General features: G+C 32.2%; 1 protein-coding gene across 2 annotated transcripts; it reads left to right on the top strand.

Annotated features, from left to right (window-relative positions):
* Positions 1 to 5,861: 5,861 nt before the first annotated feature.
* On the top strand, positions 5,862 to 21,610 carry LOC132749100 (F-box only protein 21-like). Of its 2 annotated transcripts, none has more exons than XM_060738781.1 (12): positions 5,862 to 6,105; positions 7,635 to 7,880; positions 9,092 to 9,216; positions 10,286 to 10,441; positions 11,448 to 11,584; positions 12,018 to 12,151; positions 12,448 to 12,589; positions 13,691 to 13,837; positions 15,582 to 15,704; positions 16,669 to 16,739; positions 17,545 to 17,702; positions 18,752 to 21,610. In XM_060738781.1, exons 1-12 carry the CDS (start codon positions 5,897 to 5,899, stop codon positions 18,919 to 18,921), a joined length of 1,818 nt encoding a protein of 605 aa, XP_060594764.1. In that variant the 5' UTR covers positions 5,862 to 5,896; the 3' UTR covers positions 18,922 to 21,610. The 2 variants fall into 2 exon arrangements, with proteins under 2 accessions (XP_060594764.1, XP_060594763.1); XM_060738780.1 differs by having other exon boundaries at positions 13,691 to 13,870.
* Positions 21,611 to 22,334: the final 724 nt, after the last annotated feature.

Below are 22,334 nucleotides of genomic sequence, written 5' to 3'. Positions count from 1 at the left end.
ACCCCCGCATTACCAAGCAACACATGGCTTATCGCGATAATTATCTTGTTTTATCACGTGACTTGTTTTGTCACATGACTTACATGACTTGTTTTGTCACATGACTTGTTTTGTCACATGACATTGAGAGATTGAAATGTAATTGAGAGACTGTATGGATGAAAGTTTTATACAAACATTATACATGGATTTGAATCTCAATTTTGTTATAAATATACATGTCATCTTGGATGTACATACTGCATAACCATTGTTATTTGTAGGGCACTAATTTTCATGGTTTACGTTGATAGGTCAATCAACGAATTTAAGATCCAATGAAATATTATTTTGTCTGCTGTACAGTTATATTTATTATGTTACTAGTATGCATTTTACTTTTTTGCACAAATAGACAGTTCGTGTATTTTAATTTTTTTAAGTATCAACAAAAAGGACTTTTTTGACAAAACCAGGTGATTTCATGCACATGGATTTAAGTGAATTCACAGTTATATATGAGCTGCGTCATGACAAAACCAACATAATGGGTTTGTGACGAGCATGGATCCAGACCAGCCTGCGCATCCGCGCAGTCTGATCAGGATCCATGCTGTTCGCTTACAAACCTTATAGCAAGTAGAGAAACTGATACCGAACAGCATGGATCCTGATCAGACTGTGCGGAGGCGCAGGCTGGTCTGAATCCATGCTGGTTGCAAACCCACTATGTTGGTTTTGTCGAGATACGGCTCATATATCAACACTAGCATATATAATCAATTTTCAAAATACACATGACATACACAAGAGAGGGGGATTGTGGAGGCCCTAATGACAGGAATGTAAACTTTAGATAGGAAATAATAAATTGTGTACAAAAGTTTTCCTGTTATAATGATTATAAACTGTGATATTTTGTAGGATAACTGGAATGACATAATCGCTTTGTGTGTAAACAGTTGATGCTAATTTTACCTTCTCATCACCTTAATTGTACATCTGACTTAGGTAAATTATCATATTATTTTTTTACGCCACGAGAAACTTTGGGACATATTATGATGTGGCATTGTCAGTCTATTCATCTGTCAATAGACAATTGATTTCCACAGGAAAACTTTTAAGAATTTCCATGATTTTGTTTATATTTGCCATGTAATTTGGATTTTGTTATATCAAAAAAAGTTATTTTTCCAGCAATAAATTTATTATTGATAGAGTTATGCCCCATTTCATCTAAATTTTCTATGTGATTATTGATTTCCACAAGATAACTTTTGAGGGATTTCAATGAGCGTGCTTATATTTGGCATGTAATAAAAGACATGTTAAAGGGATTAAAGCGATAATTATGCCCCCCTTCGATGAAGAGGGGGTATATTGTTTTGCTAATGTCGGTCTGTCTTTCTGTCGGTCTGTCTGCCGGTAGACCACATGGTTTCCGATGATTATCTTGAAAAGTATTTATCACAAAGTCTTCATAATTCACCAGCAAGGGCCTTGAATGGTAGTATGATTTCTGCTGATTATCTTGAAAAACTATTTATCACAAAGTCTTCATATTTCATATACTGATTGGTCATAACTATTAGATGACCCCTATTGTTTTTGGGGTCACCAGGTCAAAGGTCAAGGTCACAGGGGCCTTAAATGTCAGAATGGTTTCCGCTCATTATCTTGATTACCTTGACCTTTGACCTAGTGACCCCAAAATCAATAGGGATTATCTACTAGTCTAGTTATAACCACTCAATATGTGAAATATGAAAACTTTGTGAAAGATAGTATCCAAGATAATCAGCAGAAATCATACTGCCAATCAAGGCCCCTGTAAATTCTCACCTTTTGTGTACCTATGGTTATGGTAAATTATCACCTCATGATAGTGTGCTTGTAAAGATAAATTATCATTTAATATGTACATTTGGTTATGTACTCATCTCTTTTTTGTACATACATTTAGATAATGATTATCACCTAAAGTGTACATATCACTTTTAAGTACACAAGTAGTTGTAATGTTATCACGTTGAGTATTCAAGCAGTTGTTATGGTTCTGTAACTGTCTTCAAGTTTTTTTTATGATTTTATAACTGTGCAAAAGCATTTCTACAAAAGCCAATGTAGTTAATGTCCCATAACTGTGTCCATGTATCTAATGGTTCTATAACTGTTTGTGTACCTTTGGTTCTTTAACTGTATGTATGTATCTGTAACTGTGTATTGACTATGCATTTATGGTTCTATTACTCTGTGGTCATTTGTCTATGTTTCTATAGCTGTGTCCACATTCCTATGGTTTTGTAACTGTATTTCCATGTACCTATGGTTCTATTTCCGTGTCCATGAACCTATGGTTCCTTAACTGTGTGTCCATGTATTTATTGTTCTATAGATGTGTTTTCTTCTGTTTATGGGTCTATAACTGTGTGTCCATGTACTAATGGTTCTGTAACTGTGTGTTCAAGTTGTTATGTTTCTAAAAAAGTGTCCATGTATTTCTGGTTCCATAACTTTATTTCTATGCACCTATGGTTCTATACCTTTGTCCATGTACCTATGGTTCTATACCTTTGTCCATGTACCTATGATTCTGTACCTGTTTCCATGAACTTGTGGTTCTGTACCTGTGTCCATGTACCTATGGTTTTATACCTTTGGCCATGTACCTGTGTCCATGTACTGATGGTTCATCAACTATGTGGCTTTATAGTTATGGTTCTATTCTATAACTGTATTCAAGTTCTATGGTTCTATAATTGTTATGTCCATGTATTAGTGGCTTTATAATTCTGTATGTGTGTAATTTAGATTTTCATGGGATAATCATGACAGTTAAACTTTGCTACATTTTTTTATCAATATAAAATGGATATAGAATAAATTATTTATTGTTTTGTACAATACAGGATATATTTGGACTTGTGTACAGATCTTGAGCACTGGTCTGATTTTTATGCCCCCAAAAGTGGGGAGCATATAGCGTTGCACTTGTCCGTACGTCCGTCCGTCCGAACATCTGTCCGTACGTTCCGAAATCTTGGGGAACGCAACTCTTAAACCGGATGGCAGATATGGCTTAAACTTCCAGGGATGAACAACCTTAATGTGTAGATGGTAGTGAAGGAAGGAATTTTTGCTGTGACCAAATTTAACAGAATTATGGCCCTTTGTTGATCTTTTCACTATATACCATATAGAAATTTTGAGAATGCAACTCGTCTTAAACCGGATGGCAGATTTTGCTTAAACTTCCAGGGATGATCAACCTTAATGTGTAGATGGAAGAATAGGAAGGAATTTTTGCTGCGACCATATTTAACAGAATTATTTCCCTTTGTTGATTTTTTCACTATATACCATATATATGTTGTCAGTGGGGGCATCCGTGTCCTTTGGACACAGTTCTAGTTTTATATGAAATTTCATATTACGCATTTTTGGTGTTATTCTGCCGTGTTCATATGCTTGTTAATTACAAAAACACAATAATAAGATTGTGTTAACCTATTCATTGGATTAAAATTAATTCCTTTGTTTTTGCTCAGATTTTCTTTATGCATTTAATGACTGTATGTTATAAAAACTTATTCTGATAAATTGCACCACTTGTGGCAATTTATGTGTTTGAAATCGTCTCTCCTGATACAGCCCTTATCAGAATTAACTTAACTTATGTAGTTATTACTTCAAGATTTTTAAAAGAAACAAACAGAGATAAAAATTGAAAAAAAAAGAAGTCTTTTGTCATTTTTTATGATCATATCATTTAAAACATGTACAGTTTTGTATAATGTGCAGTTTTGTATAGTTAAGAGTTAGGACTATTGGTAATAGGACTATTGGTAAGTTTCATGTGTTTAAGACTAAAGAATACAAGTCATACAAAATATTAACTTTACATGCAGTTTATAATTTACACAACCAACAATATTTTGGCAAAATACTTTAATGCTGTCCCAAGATTCAAGAGATTTTACCTTAAATGTCTGTAGAATTACTGACTCCTGAATAAAAAAAACTTACTAAATGTGCATTTGTGTGGAAGTCACACCCAGTCTCTGTCTGTATTTCTTGGTTCAAGTCAGTGTATGTATTTGACAGGGTATTTATTTTTCCAATATGCGTAACTGTTCAAGTCATACATCAGTACTGGTTAGTTCCAGGAAGCAGTCTTGAGTAGTTTAAGTAAACTTCAGCAAAATCAAGCTTAAATAAATAGACACTGTTTAAATTAACAGCATGTTAGTTGCTAATATGTGATACACTGTAAAAGAAATGTCTTAAAAGTTTGTCTTGTATGTGTTACGTTTCCAAAGATTTATGCATCTACGTTGAAAAAGTCCAAATAAGTTAATGATGGTGTTAGCTTTATCATGGCTTTAACTGAATAAATCTGAGTGCTATTATATATATGTAAATGAAGAATGTGAGCTTATATTAAAACGTAGAATGAAAGAAAATAGAACAAAGTGACTACTCAAGCTATTTTATCAAAGGTGTCCTTGTACCTACCAGAAACCTTAATCATAACTGTTAATTTAGTCACCTATCTCATACCATTATAGAACTACATGTACATTAATTTGTAATTTCTTCTTTCCACACCAAAATAGACCTATGCCTAAAATCTAGCCACTGTCTAGGAATAATCTGTGAAACTGACAGTGGTTCACATATTATACTACATTGTAACTCTTTACTTTACTCTAGCATACTTTACTTGTACTTCCTATTTTAACATAAATCACTTTTATAACTGTTTCTCCAACTATTTGTGCCATCTGGTCATAATCTGAAATTGAAGTTTGGATTTGGAAGTGAAATGCTTGCATTCATGGTATATCTATGCAATTTTTCATCTATTTGTTTTGTTTCAATTGCTTCTGAGGTGGTCTCCTTTTTTCCAGTTTTTTTGTATTTTCTGATCGCAGATCAGGAAATACAATGCTGACATTCAATCTCTGGCACAGAATTTTACGACAAACCTAACAACACACCTTAAAACTAGAGATGTAAGAGAAAGAACTATTTTTATTTTGTTACAAGTATCCAACAAATTACAACGCATTCAAAGTTTAAAAGTAGCGTTGGCTTATAGAATCGTTAATAAATGCACAATCACAATTATGCAGATGAATATCATTTTAATCAATGAAAATGCTATTTTTAGCAATGTCAATTACCGAATACTTCAGAGCATAGTACACAAATAAATCTGACTGTCGAGTAGTGGAATATATACATGTCGGACTGTTTTGGCAAGAAGTTTTTCGCTAAATTATTAACATAGGTGTGAAACAACAGGTTTGTCGTAAACGAAATACCTCAAAATTTATACGGATTACAAACCCGAAATGGAAATTCTAAATGTAGAATTATTCGATTTTATTTAAGCTTTCTTCATATAACTTCCTGTGGTGCAGGGGTATCGCGCTCGTTTAGGGTGTGAGAGTTCTTGGTTTCAAATCCCAGTCAAGGCAACTACTTTTTTTTTAAGTGTCTTTTTTAAGGAAGTAGCCACGATATGCTAGGATAAAGTGTGGCTGTCATAAAAAATGAACATAAATGATTTAGATTCATCTCTAGTCATGCAAAATTTCGTATATGTATCAAACACAAACTGTTAAAGTAGCAAATCTAAACGCTGCATCTCGGTGCCCTGTAAGATGAATTATAGAATATAAAAAATAAACTTATACAGGAAAATACATACAGATATACAGTACGATTTAGATTGCAAAGATCAGAAAAATACTACAGAACTTGCAGCCCTTTGATTTTACAGTGTGTGCAAGCAAACAACATTTAGTGTCATATAAGCTTAAATATTTAGTAGTGTTTTATGTATAGGTAATCTTTTTCTAACGGCATGAAAATATTACGGCGCCGAAAAAAACAAAAACAAACAAACATGGACGGGCCTGAAGAAAGTTGCAAAGAAATAGAAGAAAAAGATACAAATTTTGCATGCATTTTGGAATTGCCAGTTGAAATAATTGAACATATATTTACATATACTATTCTTGATTATAAAGATGTTTTAAATGTATCCGAAGTATGCTCTATTCTTCATGAAGTCGGCAGAAACAACAAAATATGGAGACAAAAACTTGGCCAAAGGTTATATTTGTTACATAACTTCAGGACTTTAATTGACATAAATTGACTATTTTGTCTACTCTGATTTAATTTGTAGTGTAAGAATTGCTATGACACCAATATTTATGCATGTCATCTGATTCTTTTCAATGTAGTCTACAGCTAGTTAGGCGCCAGGGATTTTTATTATAAATATAGATGATGTGCTCCCTACATTAAGACCGACATCTATGTAATATCAGTTTTTCAAAATGGGTCGGTCTTTCTGTCGAAATTCTGTTAATGTCAAATTTTAATAGCAATGGTGTGATCATGATATATGTATTGTATATTCATTTGAATACTTTATCTATTTTCAATATTGGAAAGGAAGGCCCGTACGGCTAGCCAAAAGTTCTAGCCGTACGTGAGTCACGTACGACTAGCCTGGACACACTGTATTGGCTAGCCGTACGGCACTTTTCAAAATTATATGGAAGACGAAAATGCATATGTTATTTTGTGTCTTTAAACGACGATTTTAATCAAATCGCCGCATTTGTCCTAGTGTGTTCACTTTATCACTTTAATAAAGATGCTCCGCAATTTTGCAAAAAAAAAAAAAAAAAATGAATACGAGTAAGCGTTGTATTATCTATCATAATAAAATTAAGTGTCAAAGTTGCATGTTATAACGTCCTTAATTTTCATGCTTATGATTTGTATGAAAGATGAATTGTTAAATCTGTTAATTAAGCACATGGATGGAATAAATAATGATTGGAGGGGAATAAATAAATAAATAAAACAAATATTTAAAAAAAAAACGGTGAAAAGGAGAAATAATAAAATAATGCAAACTTTCCGTAATGATGGACGATGGACAAACTTCTATTATCAGAGTCTAACAACAATTATTTTCGGTGTTTTTTTTGTTTGTTTTTTTAATTTAAAAATTAAACTTAATGAAACAAAAAAGGATTATTATCAAAATTTTGTAAACTATTTCAATTGATGTTATTTAACTGCAACCAAACGCTATTTTTTCTCGACGTCTTGAGATGACAAAGTACATACTTTACTGTAGCCAACACGTCGATTAATCTCTAAAAAGTAAACAATCTTGACTAAAATCCTCGCTTAAAGTCATAATTAACATATGCACTTTCGCCTTCCATATATTTCTTAAAAGTGCCGTACGGCTAGCCAATACAGTGTGTCCTGGCTAGTCGTACGTGACTCGCGTACGGCTAGAACTTTTGGCTAGCCGTATGGGCCCGTACGGCAAGCCACTTCCTATTGGAAATTATATCACAAATTTGCAATTGTTAAGCAGAATAATGCACTGAATGTCATGAAATGAAATGTGCAGTAAATGTTGGTGTAAAAAACCAGTTGTTTATGCTACAAACTGTACAAAGGTATAGCAGCTAGACTGATCAACCCAACATATTTTTTTGTTGAGTTTTTGCATGAAAAACATGTTAAAATCGTAAAGGGGAAGGAATTATAATAAAACTTTTTTCAGGTTCACATTGTTAATTTCCAATTTATTTTCAATTTACATACAGATGGCCACGGATGCTTGCCAGATATCAGAGACTCAAAGTCTATGATTGGTACAAGGAGTTTAAAAGCAGGCATAGTTTTGGTGTCCGGGTTAAATCAGCAGTTGGAGGTCTTTCAAGCCAACATTACCTTCATGATGAGGTGTCCAAGGAAGATTTTCATGAATTCACCACCATGACACATGAACATGAGCAAGCTGGAGAGTTTCTAATTGATGAACTCATGAGTATAGTTAATGATGGAGATAGGTGAGATATATTAATTTCAAAAAATAATCTTTACCTAATACGACTGGACAAAACCATTCATCATTTCAGGGGGTATTATCAAATGGCTAAGGGAAAAAAAGCTATTCTATTCAATTTTGCATTATTTTCAACTGCATTAAAGTTGTGATGTTCTAATAGCAGCCTGGAAACATCAGGGTCCTTTAATATTATACTGTGCTCCTCTTAGTTCACGGTACTTAACGCTTTGAAGCAAGAAAGAAAACAACAAATGAAACTTCTGGTACAAAAATTGTCATAAGCTGTAACATATAGGTATTTTCTGCTGTATGACACAAGAAAACAACAATATATTTAGTCAAAATCAGTTCAAATGAGCCAGAAGTATACCATATGCTAGTCATTTTGAAAACAGTATGTCATCATTTAAATTGCAGTAATGGTTTTTTATTGCAGTTTTTTCATGTTTCAGTTAAAATTTCTGCATGTTATTTTGCATAATTTTAAATATCTAAAGTATCTTTACTTTTTACCTCAAAATTTATTTTTTCAACGAACAAAAACATTTAGAAAATGATGATTGTTTCAGACATATGTACAAATTTAACGGATTATTGATGCTTTTTGCAGAAGTTTGTAAAATGTTGTTCTGTTTTACGTAAAAATCAGTAGATTTAAACTATTTTGTACAAAAACTTTGTTGTTTACATGTTTGAATAAAATATGACAATTCTGACCAATTTTAACACTGGTCACATAAAAATATGCCATTTCCGTGAAATAAGTGATGACGCGGAATTAGTGATGTTGAGTATAGTATTTTGTATGCATAATGCATTAGCTTTTACTAATTTTCTTCAAATACTAATACATGTAATTTAAAACCCTAACAATGCTAAATTTGTATAATAGAAATGACCTGCTTTGACTTTGAAACAGTTCATTATTGTTTTAAAGGGGTTCAATGTCAAAAAGCTTGAACTAAGTAGCAAAGAGTCAGGTCAGACTTCATTGATGTGACTGAAATTATTGATAGCTCAATTTTAGTATTTTGATTTAAAAATCCCCTAAAATGATAATTAACTGTTCCAAATTCCAAGCTAGGGGAGTCCAGATTGTGCAGGTTAAGGGATAAACTAGTGGTTTTAGCAACTTATTATTGCAACATGCTTTGAAACGAGTTAAAGAAGTATTAGTAACTGATGTAAGATACATCAATTGTCTTCTTTCAGTGATAAAAATTTGACTCTCAAATACTATGCAGAAAAAGTTCTTCGTTTTATGCAACAAACCCTCTTGTCAAAGAAAGTTCAGGCATTTACAGAGGTACCTCCAGAGTGTCAGCTTCTTGAAACTGGTAATGTTTGTTCGTTTATGTATTATACATGTATCTGAAACCTTTTTGTATGCCCAAAGGGATGTTTATTATATGTCCCAACTTGTTTGCCTGTCTGTCAGCCTGTTTGTTATACAGTTACATACTATTTGATGCATCTAATGCCTTTCATATCAATTAAAGTTAAAGATAATTGTGGTGCATGTATTCTAAAAACCTTGAAGCACATACAAAAAATAGTTTTACAGACTTAAGGTTGGAAATTTTCAATGTTATTTTTTTTTCTGAAGATATATCAGAAATTTGAAAAAAAAGTGTATTTGACATTGACAATGTAATAATGTATAATGTTATGCACTTTAACCAGAAGTATTTTAAAATATTATACTTAAGCATCAAATTTAACATGGTAAGTGTACTGACTGGTCTCTATGTTTAAACTCAGGGGTCTTGAGTTTAAACTCTTCTTTTTCTGACTTGACAACAATATTTGTTAGCAGGGCCTACATTATATAACAGAGATATTGGAAATTGCTTTCCAATTGAATCTTTTTTCAAAGCATTCAGAATTCCCCAAAAAATTAAAGAAATTAGTATAGTAATGGTGATTAAGTATTTTGAATGGAAGTGGAAGTACTGCTTTGTTTATATTTTTGTACTTTTATGACAAATAATTTCATATTGCGTGCTACTATCTTCATGCGATAAGCAGCCTGCATGCTCTAAAACCATTATTTACACATTATAAACTCATGTTTGCTCCTTCTAAAGGATGCAAATCTTATTTGTTTTCGAGGCATGATGTGCCTCTACAGCAAAATATATTTGATTAGATAAATCAATTTCACTGGTCGATGGTGCTCCAAAGTTAATAAAAGAAGAGGAGTGCCTGTATCTTCATCTATGTTAGCAAGATAGAGGTCAAGGTCATAGCAATCAAGGATTCAGTATGATGAAGCAATTGTGTGTACTAGACTTTAGTAAGACTCTTAGCCTACATCTATATTTCTTACTTAAGCCTGCTGGATCTCTGCTACTCACAGTTACATGATACATTATTATTACAGAATATTTGTGTTTATGTTTTTAGGGGCTTGTCTACTTGCACAGTGGTGTCAACCATTTGAGAATTTCACACAAAATGATATAAGTGATCAGTTAGATAGCCTGGCATCAGAAGTATCGCACAATTTAAAAACAACATGGCCACATCATCCAGCTGTTAAAGCTGACATCAACATAGAAAGTATGAAACTTATTGTATTTTTATTTTAGTTCCAACAGTGGTAGTCTTACAAAGATATATATTTCTTATACATGTAAATGTATATACATTTGTGTATTTTACTAGGGTTTCAAGTTCAGTGATTTATTTCTGCTCGAAGTTGTCAACCTCTAGTGCAAAGAACTGTACAAGTTAAAGCACAAAGTACTATTCTAATATAACATACAAATGGAATTTTATACAAGATTGACATTGCCACTTTGTTACTGACTTCAAGATTTGTTAATTAGTTTAGTGTTATGGCATATATAATAACATTAACTTAAAAGTTAATATAAATACTTTGTGTATTATCTTAGAAAATTCAATGTTCAGACTAAAGGTTAATAAGGTGTGACACCTATGTTTAGACTGGAGTGACATCTGTGTTCAAACTGATGCTAGATAAGGTGTGGCATCTATGTACTGACTTTAGCTATATAAGGTGTGACATCTATGTACAGACTTTAGCAAGATAAGGTGTGACATCTTTGTTCAGACTTTAGCTAGATAAGGTGTGACATCTATGTTCAGACTTAAGCAAGATAAGGTGTGACATCTTTGTTCAGACTTTAGCTAGATAAGGTGTGACATCTATGTTCAGACTTAAGCTAGATAAGGTGTGACATCTATGTTCAGACTTTAGCTAGATAAGGTGTGACATCTATGTACAGACTTTAGCAAGATAAGGTGTGACATCTATGTACAGACTTTAGCTAGATAAGGTGTGACATCTATGTACAGACTTTAGCTAGATAAGGTGTGACATCTATATTTAGACTTTAGCTAGATAAGGTGTGACATCTATGTACAGACTTTAGCTAGATAAGGTGTGACATCTTTGTACAGACTTAAGCTAGATACGGTGTGTGACATCTATGTTCAGACTTACTAAATAAGGCGTAACATCTATGTTCAGAAAATAGCTAGATAAGGTGTGACATTTTTTTTACAGACATTTGCTAGATAATGATGTTTTTTATTATAGGTGTGACATCTGATTTGTGGAACAGTGAGCATTGTAAGATGGTCCTTGATTCTATAAATAGAGTGATGTTTAACAAGCATAAGTTTGAGGGCAACAAGACAAGATACTATGATATCAACAATTCATATATAAATAAGGTAATAATAAGTATGGTATATATTTAGTTTTTATAGAGATATTAATGTCAATCAATTCATTGTTATTTTATGTAGGGAATTTATTAAACATGTCTTATGTATTGATGTATTCAGAAGCTTTGGCAGACATTTTAAGAAGCTGCATTGTATACTGGGGGATTAGCTGTATGGACATCAAATCCTGTTCTTTTACCACTGTTTTATCTCATGCAGAATATTGATATATATGATATATGATTATAACTTGATTGAATTTTCATATGTGTTTAGCATTAACACCATAATACTACAGGACAGTATCAGATATCTTTCTTCTTAATACATGTTACAAGTAGTAAGTTTAGGCTGTCAAAATTCAAGAAAAAACCCTTGGAATTTTGTGATACATGTTAAAGTAATAAAGTTTATATTCTTATATCGTTATTTATTTCAGGTTTTATCTTCTGAGACTGGTATACCAATTACATTATCAATAGTTTATTCAGCAATAGCTAGAAGACTAGGTGTTATATGTGAACCAGTCAATGCACCATCTCACTTCCTGCTTAGGTGGAAACAAGATCCATCGTAAGTATTTATTATTTTCAAGATATACTTTAGGAAAGCTAGCACTTGTTACTTCAGTAAAGCACTGAGTTTGACTATAAAGATCACAAGCTGTTTACTGTATCTAATTTGTTACGTCTCATCATATATTGACAGAGCTTTATGTTTATATATCAATTGGATGTATTAATATATACAAAATTAATGTTCCGAATGTGTTTATCCAGCAGGGCATTTTCACCATGTTACCTTGGTTACTTAATTTGATGAACACGCTGAACATGACTGTGATATTTACCTTTGCATTGTACTTTTAGGCAAAGTTTAGAACACATGTATACATACATAGATGTATTCAATGGTGGAAAATTTCTCAGCTATGGACAGTTACACACTGCACTCAATGTTCCGGAGACTTTGATAAACCTAAACAACATGAAGATAACCAGTCCTGTACAGGTATATTATTAAACCAGTCCAGTACAGGTAATTATTGAGTGTGTGTATTTGAGTTTATTTATACTCGCCACTGGTTGCCCATAGGGGCAAGTCCTCCAGAAAAGTATTAGAAATTTTATATGTTTGAAGGATAGTGTAAGATATGAAAAGATGCCCCAATTCCAGAAGCTTCTCCTGGTTCTTTAACGTGTCAAGTGTTTAAGCACTCATACACGGGACCTCGATATAAAGTGTCATCTGAAAGCCTGATTAGTAATTAAGTTGTAAATTTGTTCTATTCTTACAATATATTTTTTATTATGGTCAAATCCAGGCTGTTTAAACTAAATAGATGGCCATTTAATTGTAAACTAAACAAAAGAAGACAATAGACTTTATAAAGCTGCCTAAAGTAAACAAAGGAATTTAACAAAAGAATAACCCCACATTCCATTTAAGTAGCATGAAAGGTGTTTGTTCATCCAAACATACAGATATTTAGTTGGTTATGGGGATAATAGGTAACAGTTTATTTCCTTTGATGCTATTCTTTCAGTTAGCTGAAACTAACTGTATGTGGCTACTTTTTTTCTTATGTACTAAAATTTGAGGAATTCCATCCAAAAATATGTCCTGTTAGAAACTTGAAAAGTTAAAAGCAATGGTTCATGATACTTGTTAGGGACATTGCCCATGGCCAGTTGATGAACGTTTTAGATTTTGAGGTTAACAGATCATAAGTAAAGGTCACAGAAACTCTTTGCAAAAAACCTTTTCCAATCAGTAACTTGAGAAGGAATAAGCCTTTGTTTGAGAAACTTAGTAGGGACATTTTCAATGGCCAGCAACTAACTCATTATAGTCATATTGGTTTTCCCTATTGATTTTGAGGTCAAAGGTCAAGGACACAGTAAAAATTTGTGTAAAGTCATGCCAGATCAATAACTTGAGAAAGAATAGCTAAGGTTAAGTAAGACTTCTGACCTATATCAAATATGTAAGTATGCAAATTTGTCACTCTTACATGTAAATGAAGTTGGGACATAAGACTATAAGTGTCCTTTTGATACATTTCTATTTATTTTTGTTGAAATTATTAATTTTGAAACAACTGTGTTTCAGGTTTTGGAGAGAATGATCAGGAATCTTATTGCCATTGGACGAGAGCAGGGCAGAATGGGAGACAACTTGCTTTGTTTACGTAATGCATTAGAGTTCTCTCTCTTGATCTCACCAGATGATTTTGAAATGCGTCTGCTGTTAGTCAGGGTGAATTTACATTTGAACATTAACCTGCCTGATGTAAGGATACGATTGTATTTTATTTGTGTGCATTTTTATCCCTGCTAATAGAATAAACTGTTTCTAGCTGTTTATCAATTTCTACAACCTTATCTCGCATAATTGTGGCTTAGAATGTTGTAATTATATAATGTTTTTGCTCCTGTATTTGCATATATGCAAACTGGACGGTATCATTAAACGATACAAAACATAAACAATGAGCTGAAATATTTGCTTTAAAGATTTATGTATAGTTTTATTATTAACAGATGTATTTTTGTCTGAATTGGTATGTTTATGTGTCAGCTAAATTGCTAAATGTTTGAAACTTGCTGTTTTAAGGGTTTTCAATATTGAAAAGCTGAAGTCAAAGCAATATACAGTATAATGTCTGACAAGGCTTCATAAATATGCCAGCCATTCAGGTCTTGTACTGGTTGAATAGGCATAGCCTTATAGTAACTAGCATTTAAAGAGTAATGTTCATAAATTCTTGTTCTATAATTAGGTAAATACAGTAAAGTGTTTTTCATTCCACTTAATTATACCCCCGCACAACAAAGTTGTAAGGGGGGTATACTGGAATCAGCTTGTCCGGCCGTCCGTCCGGCTGTCCGTCGGTTTTTTCTTGTCCGCCCAATAACTTATGATTCCTTTGACCCTTAGTCTTCATATTTGGCATGGAGGTTAGTCATGATTAGTAGATGACCCCTATTGATTTTGAGGTCACTAGGTCAAAGGTCAAGGTCACAGGGGCCTTGACTTCAAAAAGCTTGTCCGCCCAATAACTTAAGATTCCTTTGACCTACAGTCTTCAAATTTGGCATGGAGGTTAGTCAAGATTAGTAGATGACCCCTATTGATTTTGAGGTCACCAGGTCAAAGGTCAAGGTCACAGGGGCCTTGACTTCAAAAAGCTTGTCCACCCATTAACTTAAGATTCATTTGACCCACAGACTTCATATTTGGCATGGATGTTGATCATGACTATAAGGTGACCCCTATTGATTTTGAGGTCACTGGGTCAAAGGTCAAGGTCACAGGGACCTTGACAAAAAAAGCTTTTCTTCTCAATTGTTAAAGAATGTCCTGTCCGCAATGTATTGATTTTGACATTTTCACATTTGAAGCATGTAGTATACATAACTTAGCAATGTACTGGCTTAGTAACCTCAGATTTAGCAGGGAGGTTGTCCTTGAGCGCTAAATGGCCACTGTTGATTCTGACAAAGTGGTATGCGGGGGTATTCACGCCATGATAGTGGCAGTTCTAGTTTTACTTGATTTACAGGTGCCTGACATCAAATATCCCTTTCATACCTTATATCTATAATAGACATGTTTGCTGGTGGTGTTGGTAGTTTTCACTCCGGATCACAACACTAAGCCAAATGATTTTATCAGAGCACAGTTCAGTCACCACATCGTTCCTAGTCAGGCTGTCAAGCAGTTTGCCAGTACTTGTTGCCTTCACTTTCGCAAGGAACTGAAACTTCTGCACATTTCAGAGCAGAGGTACAGTGTGAATGACTGTAGAAAAGATTTCATGATCAATCACAAGAAAGTGACCTACACCGTCCGGGAATCAAACTCGGGTCCCTATGTCTTGATTTATGAGTTTAGATAAGACATCACTTTTTAATATAAAAATGATAAGTCATGCTAGAATCTGTCTGTTGTTTGATACTATAGTCAGATTGATGTATAATGTTGGTTGTTTTTTTTGTAGGTGCTACAAAATCTGCAGGTAATAGCTGATGAAGATCAGAACAGGATGGGTCTGGTAGCTTACCTCATGGATGCTGCACAAACACAGATGGAGGATAATAAAGTGAACAAGGACAAAAGAAAGGTACTGTGCATACAGTGCATACAGTGCAACATTAATTCATTGTTATGTATTCATTTCATTTATAAACAAAGACTAATTTTTGTTTTAAAGTCAGCATGTTTTTGTTGAAATGCACTAATTTTCACTTATTTTTGTGACAGACATCAGGGGAGGTTAATTTTTGTGACTGTTGTGACAATTTTGTGACAAGAACGTGAGGGAAGGTAGTTGAAGTCATGTTTCAAACTTTGTATTTATCATACATTTTAACATGTACATGTATTTCTGATATCAAATCCTGATTCCTCTCTAAAAAGACTTAATGACAGTTGCAAATGAATTGAAATTGCACATGTTAAATGTATGAAAAAATTAATATGTATGAAAAAATAATTCAATAATACAGTGTTGGTTGTGTGTCATTTTCTATGGCTAGTTTTACTTACTTTGCTATTCATTTTACTGTTTCATGTAAGCACATATCATTGAATTACTAAAATTCATCAGGTAAATAAATCATGGTTTTCACATGAATAGTGCATGATTATTGCTACAGTGAAATAAATTTGAGATTCTTATTCTGATTTGTTATTCCTGTTTAATTACTCAAATGTTTAAAACAATAATAATTGAAAACCAGAAAAAAGATTTCACCTGCATTTACATTGTAAAGTGACATACATTGACATACATAAAAAAGGACATTTATATCAAGAATTGTCAGGACTGTAAAAAAAATGGTTTATTCCTGTGAAAAATACTTAATTGTAAATAGTAAACATGTACTTTAGTGAAAACATGGCTTGTAAAACTGTTTATTTTAAGATGTATCAAATTATAATTATTTTATCCCGGAAGACAAACACAAAAATAGATTTTATGATGGATAGGTCAAGAATTTTAATTAATAATTACATACCTTCTTTTATATGCCTTTGATTTAAATTAAACCATATTTTCATGAATATGTTTCTGTTTGTTTTAGATCAATGTAAAGACTAGAAAGAAACCAAAAGATGCCTTGTACTCTGTTGGCCTTATAATGAAACATAGAAGGTAACGTGACTTATCATTCTCATATAACATCTGTTATCATTCTCATATAACATCTGTTATCATTTCAATATAACATCCATTATCATTTCAATATATCATCTCATACCATTCTCATATAACATCTGTTATCATTTCGATTTAACATCTACCACTCTCGGATAATATCTCTTACCATTCTCATATATCATCTGTTATCATTTCGATTTAACATCTCATACTACTCTCGGATAATATCTCTTACCATTCTCATATAACATCTGTTATCATTTCGATTTAACATCTCATACCACTCTCGGATAATATCTCTTACCATTCTCATATAACATCTGTTATCATTTCGATTTAACATCTCATACCACTCTCGGATAATATCTCTTACCATTCTCATATAACATCAGTTATCATTTCGATTTAACATCTCATACCACTCTTGGATAATATCTCTTACCATTCTCATATAACATCAGTTATCATTCTCATTTAACATCAGTTACCATTCTTATATTGCACAGGTTGTCATATATTATATTTTGCATTCTCATATTACATCTGTTACATATCATTCTTATATAACATTTGTTAAACTTATCATACAAAATCTGTTACAATTTTCATATTATTTAACATAATCTGAAGTATCTGCATATTTCTTCTAAACTATAAATAGTATATCTGATTCTTGAGTACATTTACACAATAATGTTTGTATGAAGATTATAGTGCATTGACAATTTACAGTGATGTCAGTTTTGTATCAGAAGGAAAGTAAGAATAATCACATTTCTGTGTTGTATATTTTATTCAGATATGACTATGATTGTGTTATATATGGCTGGGACGCTAAATGTGAGGCTACACATGAATGGATTATACAGATGGGTGTTGACCGTTTACCTCACAAAGATAAACAACCTTTCTATAATGTCCTTGTATCTGATGGTACTAACAGATATGCAGCAGAAGGTAGGATAAATTTTGAGGATATTTATTCCTTTAAAAATAAAATGAGCCGCGCCAACATAGTGGGTTTGCGACCAGCATGGATCCAGACCAGCCTGCGCATCCACGCAGTCTGATCAGGATCCATGCTGTTCGCTTACAAACCCTATAACAAGTAGAGAAACTGATAGCGAACAGCATGGATCCTGATCAGACTGCGCGGATGCGCAGGCTGGTCTGGATCCATGCTGGTCGCAAACCCATTATGTTGGTTTTGTCATGACGCGGCTCAAATGTCTAAGTGATATTGCAATTATAAGAAGTATATGTAAGCCGTGTAGAGTTTGGCTTGCAAGAAACCTGTGCAGTCAGACCAGTCAATTGTCTTCTCAATTATAGTGTTTTGATATTGAAATTCCTTAATTTTATAACCTGCTGAATTTCTTAAAAAAACTAATCCAGCTCCCATTCTTAGACGTGGTCCATACTTTCAGTGCCTAGAATACACACATATACAATTTTTAGAACTATCCTTTATTAAAATACGATAAAACTAGCAATGAACTTTTCTAAATTCAAAGCAGAGCAAGTAGAATTATATTTACAGTTTGCTTAATCTGGTAAAATCTTTTATTACCTACATATCTTGTGAAAATATGTCTGTCGGTCTATCTAACTGTGAAAATTACAGAGAAATGACTATGTTTTAGGCATATTGAAAAGAACATAAATTTCTGTTTACTTTACTGCTTTATGGGATTTGTAATCATTTGTCATATGAAGTAATGATTATTTAGTTATCTTCTTTGTCTATCATATTATTAATGATAGTAATAAAATACAAAAACCACATAATAATAAACCATGCAATGTTAGTATTTGATTTGATTTAATAGTCAGTTTCTTGATGGACTATTATTGTTTTTAAAAACTTGTATGATTTAATAAATGTTCACATATCTCAAAATCTGATAATAAACTTGATTTTTTATAATGACAAGACATTTTCATGTGTAGATTATCCTTTACATATTTTTTCTACATTAATATATTTTCTTTGTTTTGTTTTCCAGAAAGTTTAGAGATGCATCCTGAATGCTGTCCTATCACTCACCCTGAAGTTGGCAAATATTTCACATCATATGAGAAAACTCATTATATACCCAACACAGAGAAGGCCACAGAGTATCCTGAAGATATTGAACTGACTGAAAAATTAGTTCATGAACACCATCATACATGAGGGCTATATTTTACCTGTAGTCTGTGATTACTCAAAATCAGTGTGAAAAATTAGTTCATGAACTCTGTCTTATATGAGGATTAAATTTTACCTATAGGCAATAATTTTTCAATCGGTGTGAAAATTAGTTCATGTACACTTTCATACATGAGGAATATATTTTACCTATAGACCATGATTACTCAAAATTAGTGTGAAATTTAGTTCATGAACACTTCCATACACGAGGGATTTATTTTATCTATAGGCAATAATTTCTCAAAATCAGTGTGAAAATTTGGTTCTTGAACACTACCATACATGAGGAATATATCTTACCTGTAGTCCATGATAACTCAAAATCATTGTGAAATATTGGTTCATGAACAGTATCATACATAAGGGATATATTTTACCTATAGGACATGATTACTCAAAATCAGTGTGAACATTTCATGAACACTATATTACAGGAGGAATAATCTGTTAATGCTATAGATAGTCTATGAACAAAGTGAAGTGTACTGGTTTGTGAACGCTATAGTCCATAAACACAAATTAAAGTGAAATATTGGTTTGCGAATTGTTTCATTCATGAGCGACACAGTAAAATATGTTTATTAACACATCTTATATACAATGGTTAGTCCATGTTTAATGAAAAACTTTTTCATTTGCCTCATTATATTTTTCCATGAACATTGGGAATTACAAGGGATTTTTCTTTACACTATGATAATTAATATGATAATTATTGGCTAATTTAAATTGTCAATGTTTGTAGCTGCCATACAAGAAGGTTGGTTATGAACTAAAGAGAAAGGTTTATTCATGAACATTGACATGCATGGTAAAATGTATTTGTAAATTATTACCTGTAGTCACTGTAAGTGTGTTAAAGAGAGAAAGACTTATTCATGTACACTGAGAAAAATTTGTTGCATGAAAATTTGAATTAATTAAGAAATATTTATGAACACTTTCATTGTCTATTGCCTACAGTCTATGTCAATCTGAAATCACAGATAATGGGAAGAGATATATTGATTTTCATTCATAAATGGTTAATTAGAAATGGTTGTTTATTAACCCCTAACCTGCTGCAACTTAAAATGATTTACTACCAGTATAGAGTTAGCCTGTCTGCACCTCTGTGCAGTCTGTCCAGGCTCTATACTGCTGGTAGCTGATTATTATATTTTGATATTGAAATCCCTTAAACTTTTGGATGAACTATTCCAACCTTATAGCTGAGAAAATCCATTGTACAATATTCAGCAAGTTATTGGTAAGGAAATATTTTTTTATGAACACTCATACCTGTATTTGAGAATGATACTAGTGAGATTAACTTGTACATTATTTATATAATATAGTACAGTCTATATTGATTTATATTTAACAAAATCAGGTTATCTAAGTGTTCTTAAAACATTAACTCTAGGACATCATTCTCATTTGACTTTATTTAATATGATAATTATGCATTGTTTTATTATGCACAGTTTCTTGTAGACAATATTTTTTGTCATTGCCATATATATACAGGAAAATAAAATTTGTGATGGTTGAGGTACATTCTACAGTGATTGTCAGCTTTTAGGGAATGGTGACTGGTTGCTTTTAGAGGATAAAAATTGCATAAATTAACAAATTACAGCAATACTTTTGACAATTGCCTTGACTTTTGATGAAAATAAGTATGAAAAAAGAACAAAAGAACATGATTTTGTCCTTAAGTTTCAGTTGTCCTTCAATTTCAAGAACTGCAAAAAAAAAACCTAGAATATTTTAGTTTGAATATTTTTTTTAAAAATATTTTTTGTTTTGTTTTGGAAAGTTTGCCAAAGGTAGAAGAAAAAACATGCTTTTTGAATATGGGATACGGTCTAGTTTCAGCCCCAATAATGATCCTGTACAATCAGGATATAGTTAGGAGAATATCTGGTCTATAGACATCAGTAGATTGCAAGTTTGAGTCTTAGATGAAGCATACATTTTGTCAATGTTCTTTCTCAGTGTCTTCCATGTGTGTGTTAATATAAGTCACATTAATATTTGATAAACAATATAGTCATTTGTTACTTAACAATTCTAACATGCATAAGACTACTTTTGCCTTATTTAATAGTTAAAATCACTATTTAAATCACTTTAGCACATTACAACTCAATACTGCACTGAATAAGGAAAAGGAGTGTTGACACCCAATATAACATCATTGGGACATTCTAATATACCAACCAAATGACATCATAAAAATGTGAAAATTACATCACCACATAAAGTAGTTCAACATGTTATCTCTTTCTATGTTCATGTTAGAATAAAAAAGATATTAAATTATTCTTGCCTTGTAGTACCATATTTCATAGTTTATCTTTCAGATGTTTCATAATTATATACATGTATTAGTGGGCATTGAATGTGAACCATGCACTGTTCTACAACATCATATTGAATGTTGATATCTGTTAAATGAATCTTTTTAACAGCACTTTAATTTACATGGAATAAATAAATCTGAGCTGGTATCAGGGATTGTTACTTATTTTGTTTTATATATCATAACTGTACATTGTTTTATATATCATAATTGTACATAGATTTTGATGGTTTTGAATGTGAATTATAACATAATTATTACTGCAAGTTTAAATTTTTGTTGTGCCTGTTTAGTTGAAAATATTAAAAGGAATGTATTAATGTATATCAAATTGTTACTTGTAATTTGGAAGAGACAGAATTTCTGCTTAAATATATTTTGATATATTTATCACCAAACCTCTAAGTTGATTTTGACCAAACTTCACAGGAATGATCCCTAGGTGGCCCTCAACAAAAGTGATATTAATGGTTCCAATCAGATGAATGATCTTAAAATAGACCAAAAATGAAAAGGCACATTATGTCTCAGAAGTGAATAAATTTTTCCTACTTTAGAAAAGAACAAACATGTGCTTTATAGCAGTTAAATAATGTTTTTATAGCATGTTAGATGCTAATTACCTCAAGAAAGTAGTGTGTAATGTGAAATTATTGTTATGACGTAATAAAAGTAGCAAAATGGAAACAACGTAGTATTTTGACTTCCTTACACAACACTAAATCATTAAAAGTGTACTAATTGCCAAAAAGCAACAGGAGCAAAAGATGGTTCAGATAATTGGCCAATGAGTAACATTTTAGAAACTATAATTAGATACAAAAAATAAAAAAGTTTTTGAGAAACAAAAATTAAAGCATTTCTGAGTCATAACCACCAAGTCTTGAGCTTAGATATTTGGTATGTAGTTTCACCTTGTATATTTGTTCTGCCCCTGGATTCACTTACTTTATATAGGCTTATTTGGAAAAACATTTGAGTCTTCCACTTACTTTATATAGGCTTATTTGGAAAAACATTTGAGTCTTCCACTTACTTTATATAGGCT

Source organism: Ruditapes philippinarum, unplaced genomic scaffold, assembly GCF_026571515.1.
Source record: "Ruditapes philippinarum isolate M1 unplaced genomic scaffold, ASM2657151v2 ctg202_1_1_1_1, whole genome shotgun sequence".
Lineage (NCBI taxonomy): Eukaryota > Metazoa > Mollusca > Bivalvia > Venerida > Veneridae > Ruditapes > Ruditapes philippinarum.
The sequence above is the reverse complement of the archived record's forward strand: the minus strand, read 5'-3'. Positions and strand labels throughout refer to the sequence as shown.

Bases quoted from the DNA above. Each gene is read 5' to 3' on its own strand.
- LOC132749100 (XM_060738780.1), top strand. From the start codon at position 5,897: ATGGACGGGCCTGAAGAAAGTTGCAAAGAAATAGAAGAAAAAGATACA. The intron at 6,106-7,634 runs GTTATATTTGTT...ATTTACATACAG, and splicing joins AGACAAAAACTTGGCCAAAG to ATGGCCACGGATGCTTGCCA. The intron at 9,217-10,285 runs GTAATGTTTGTT...TTATGTTTTTAG, and splicing joins GTGTCAGCTTCTTGAAACTG to GGGCTTGTCTACTTGCACAG.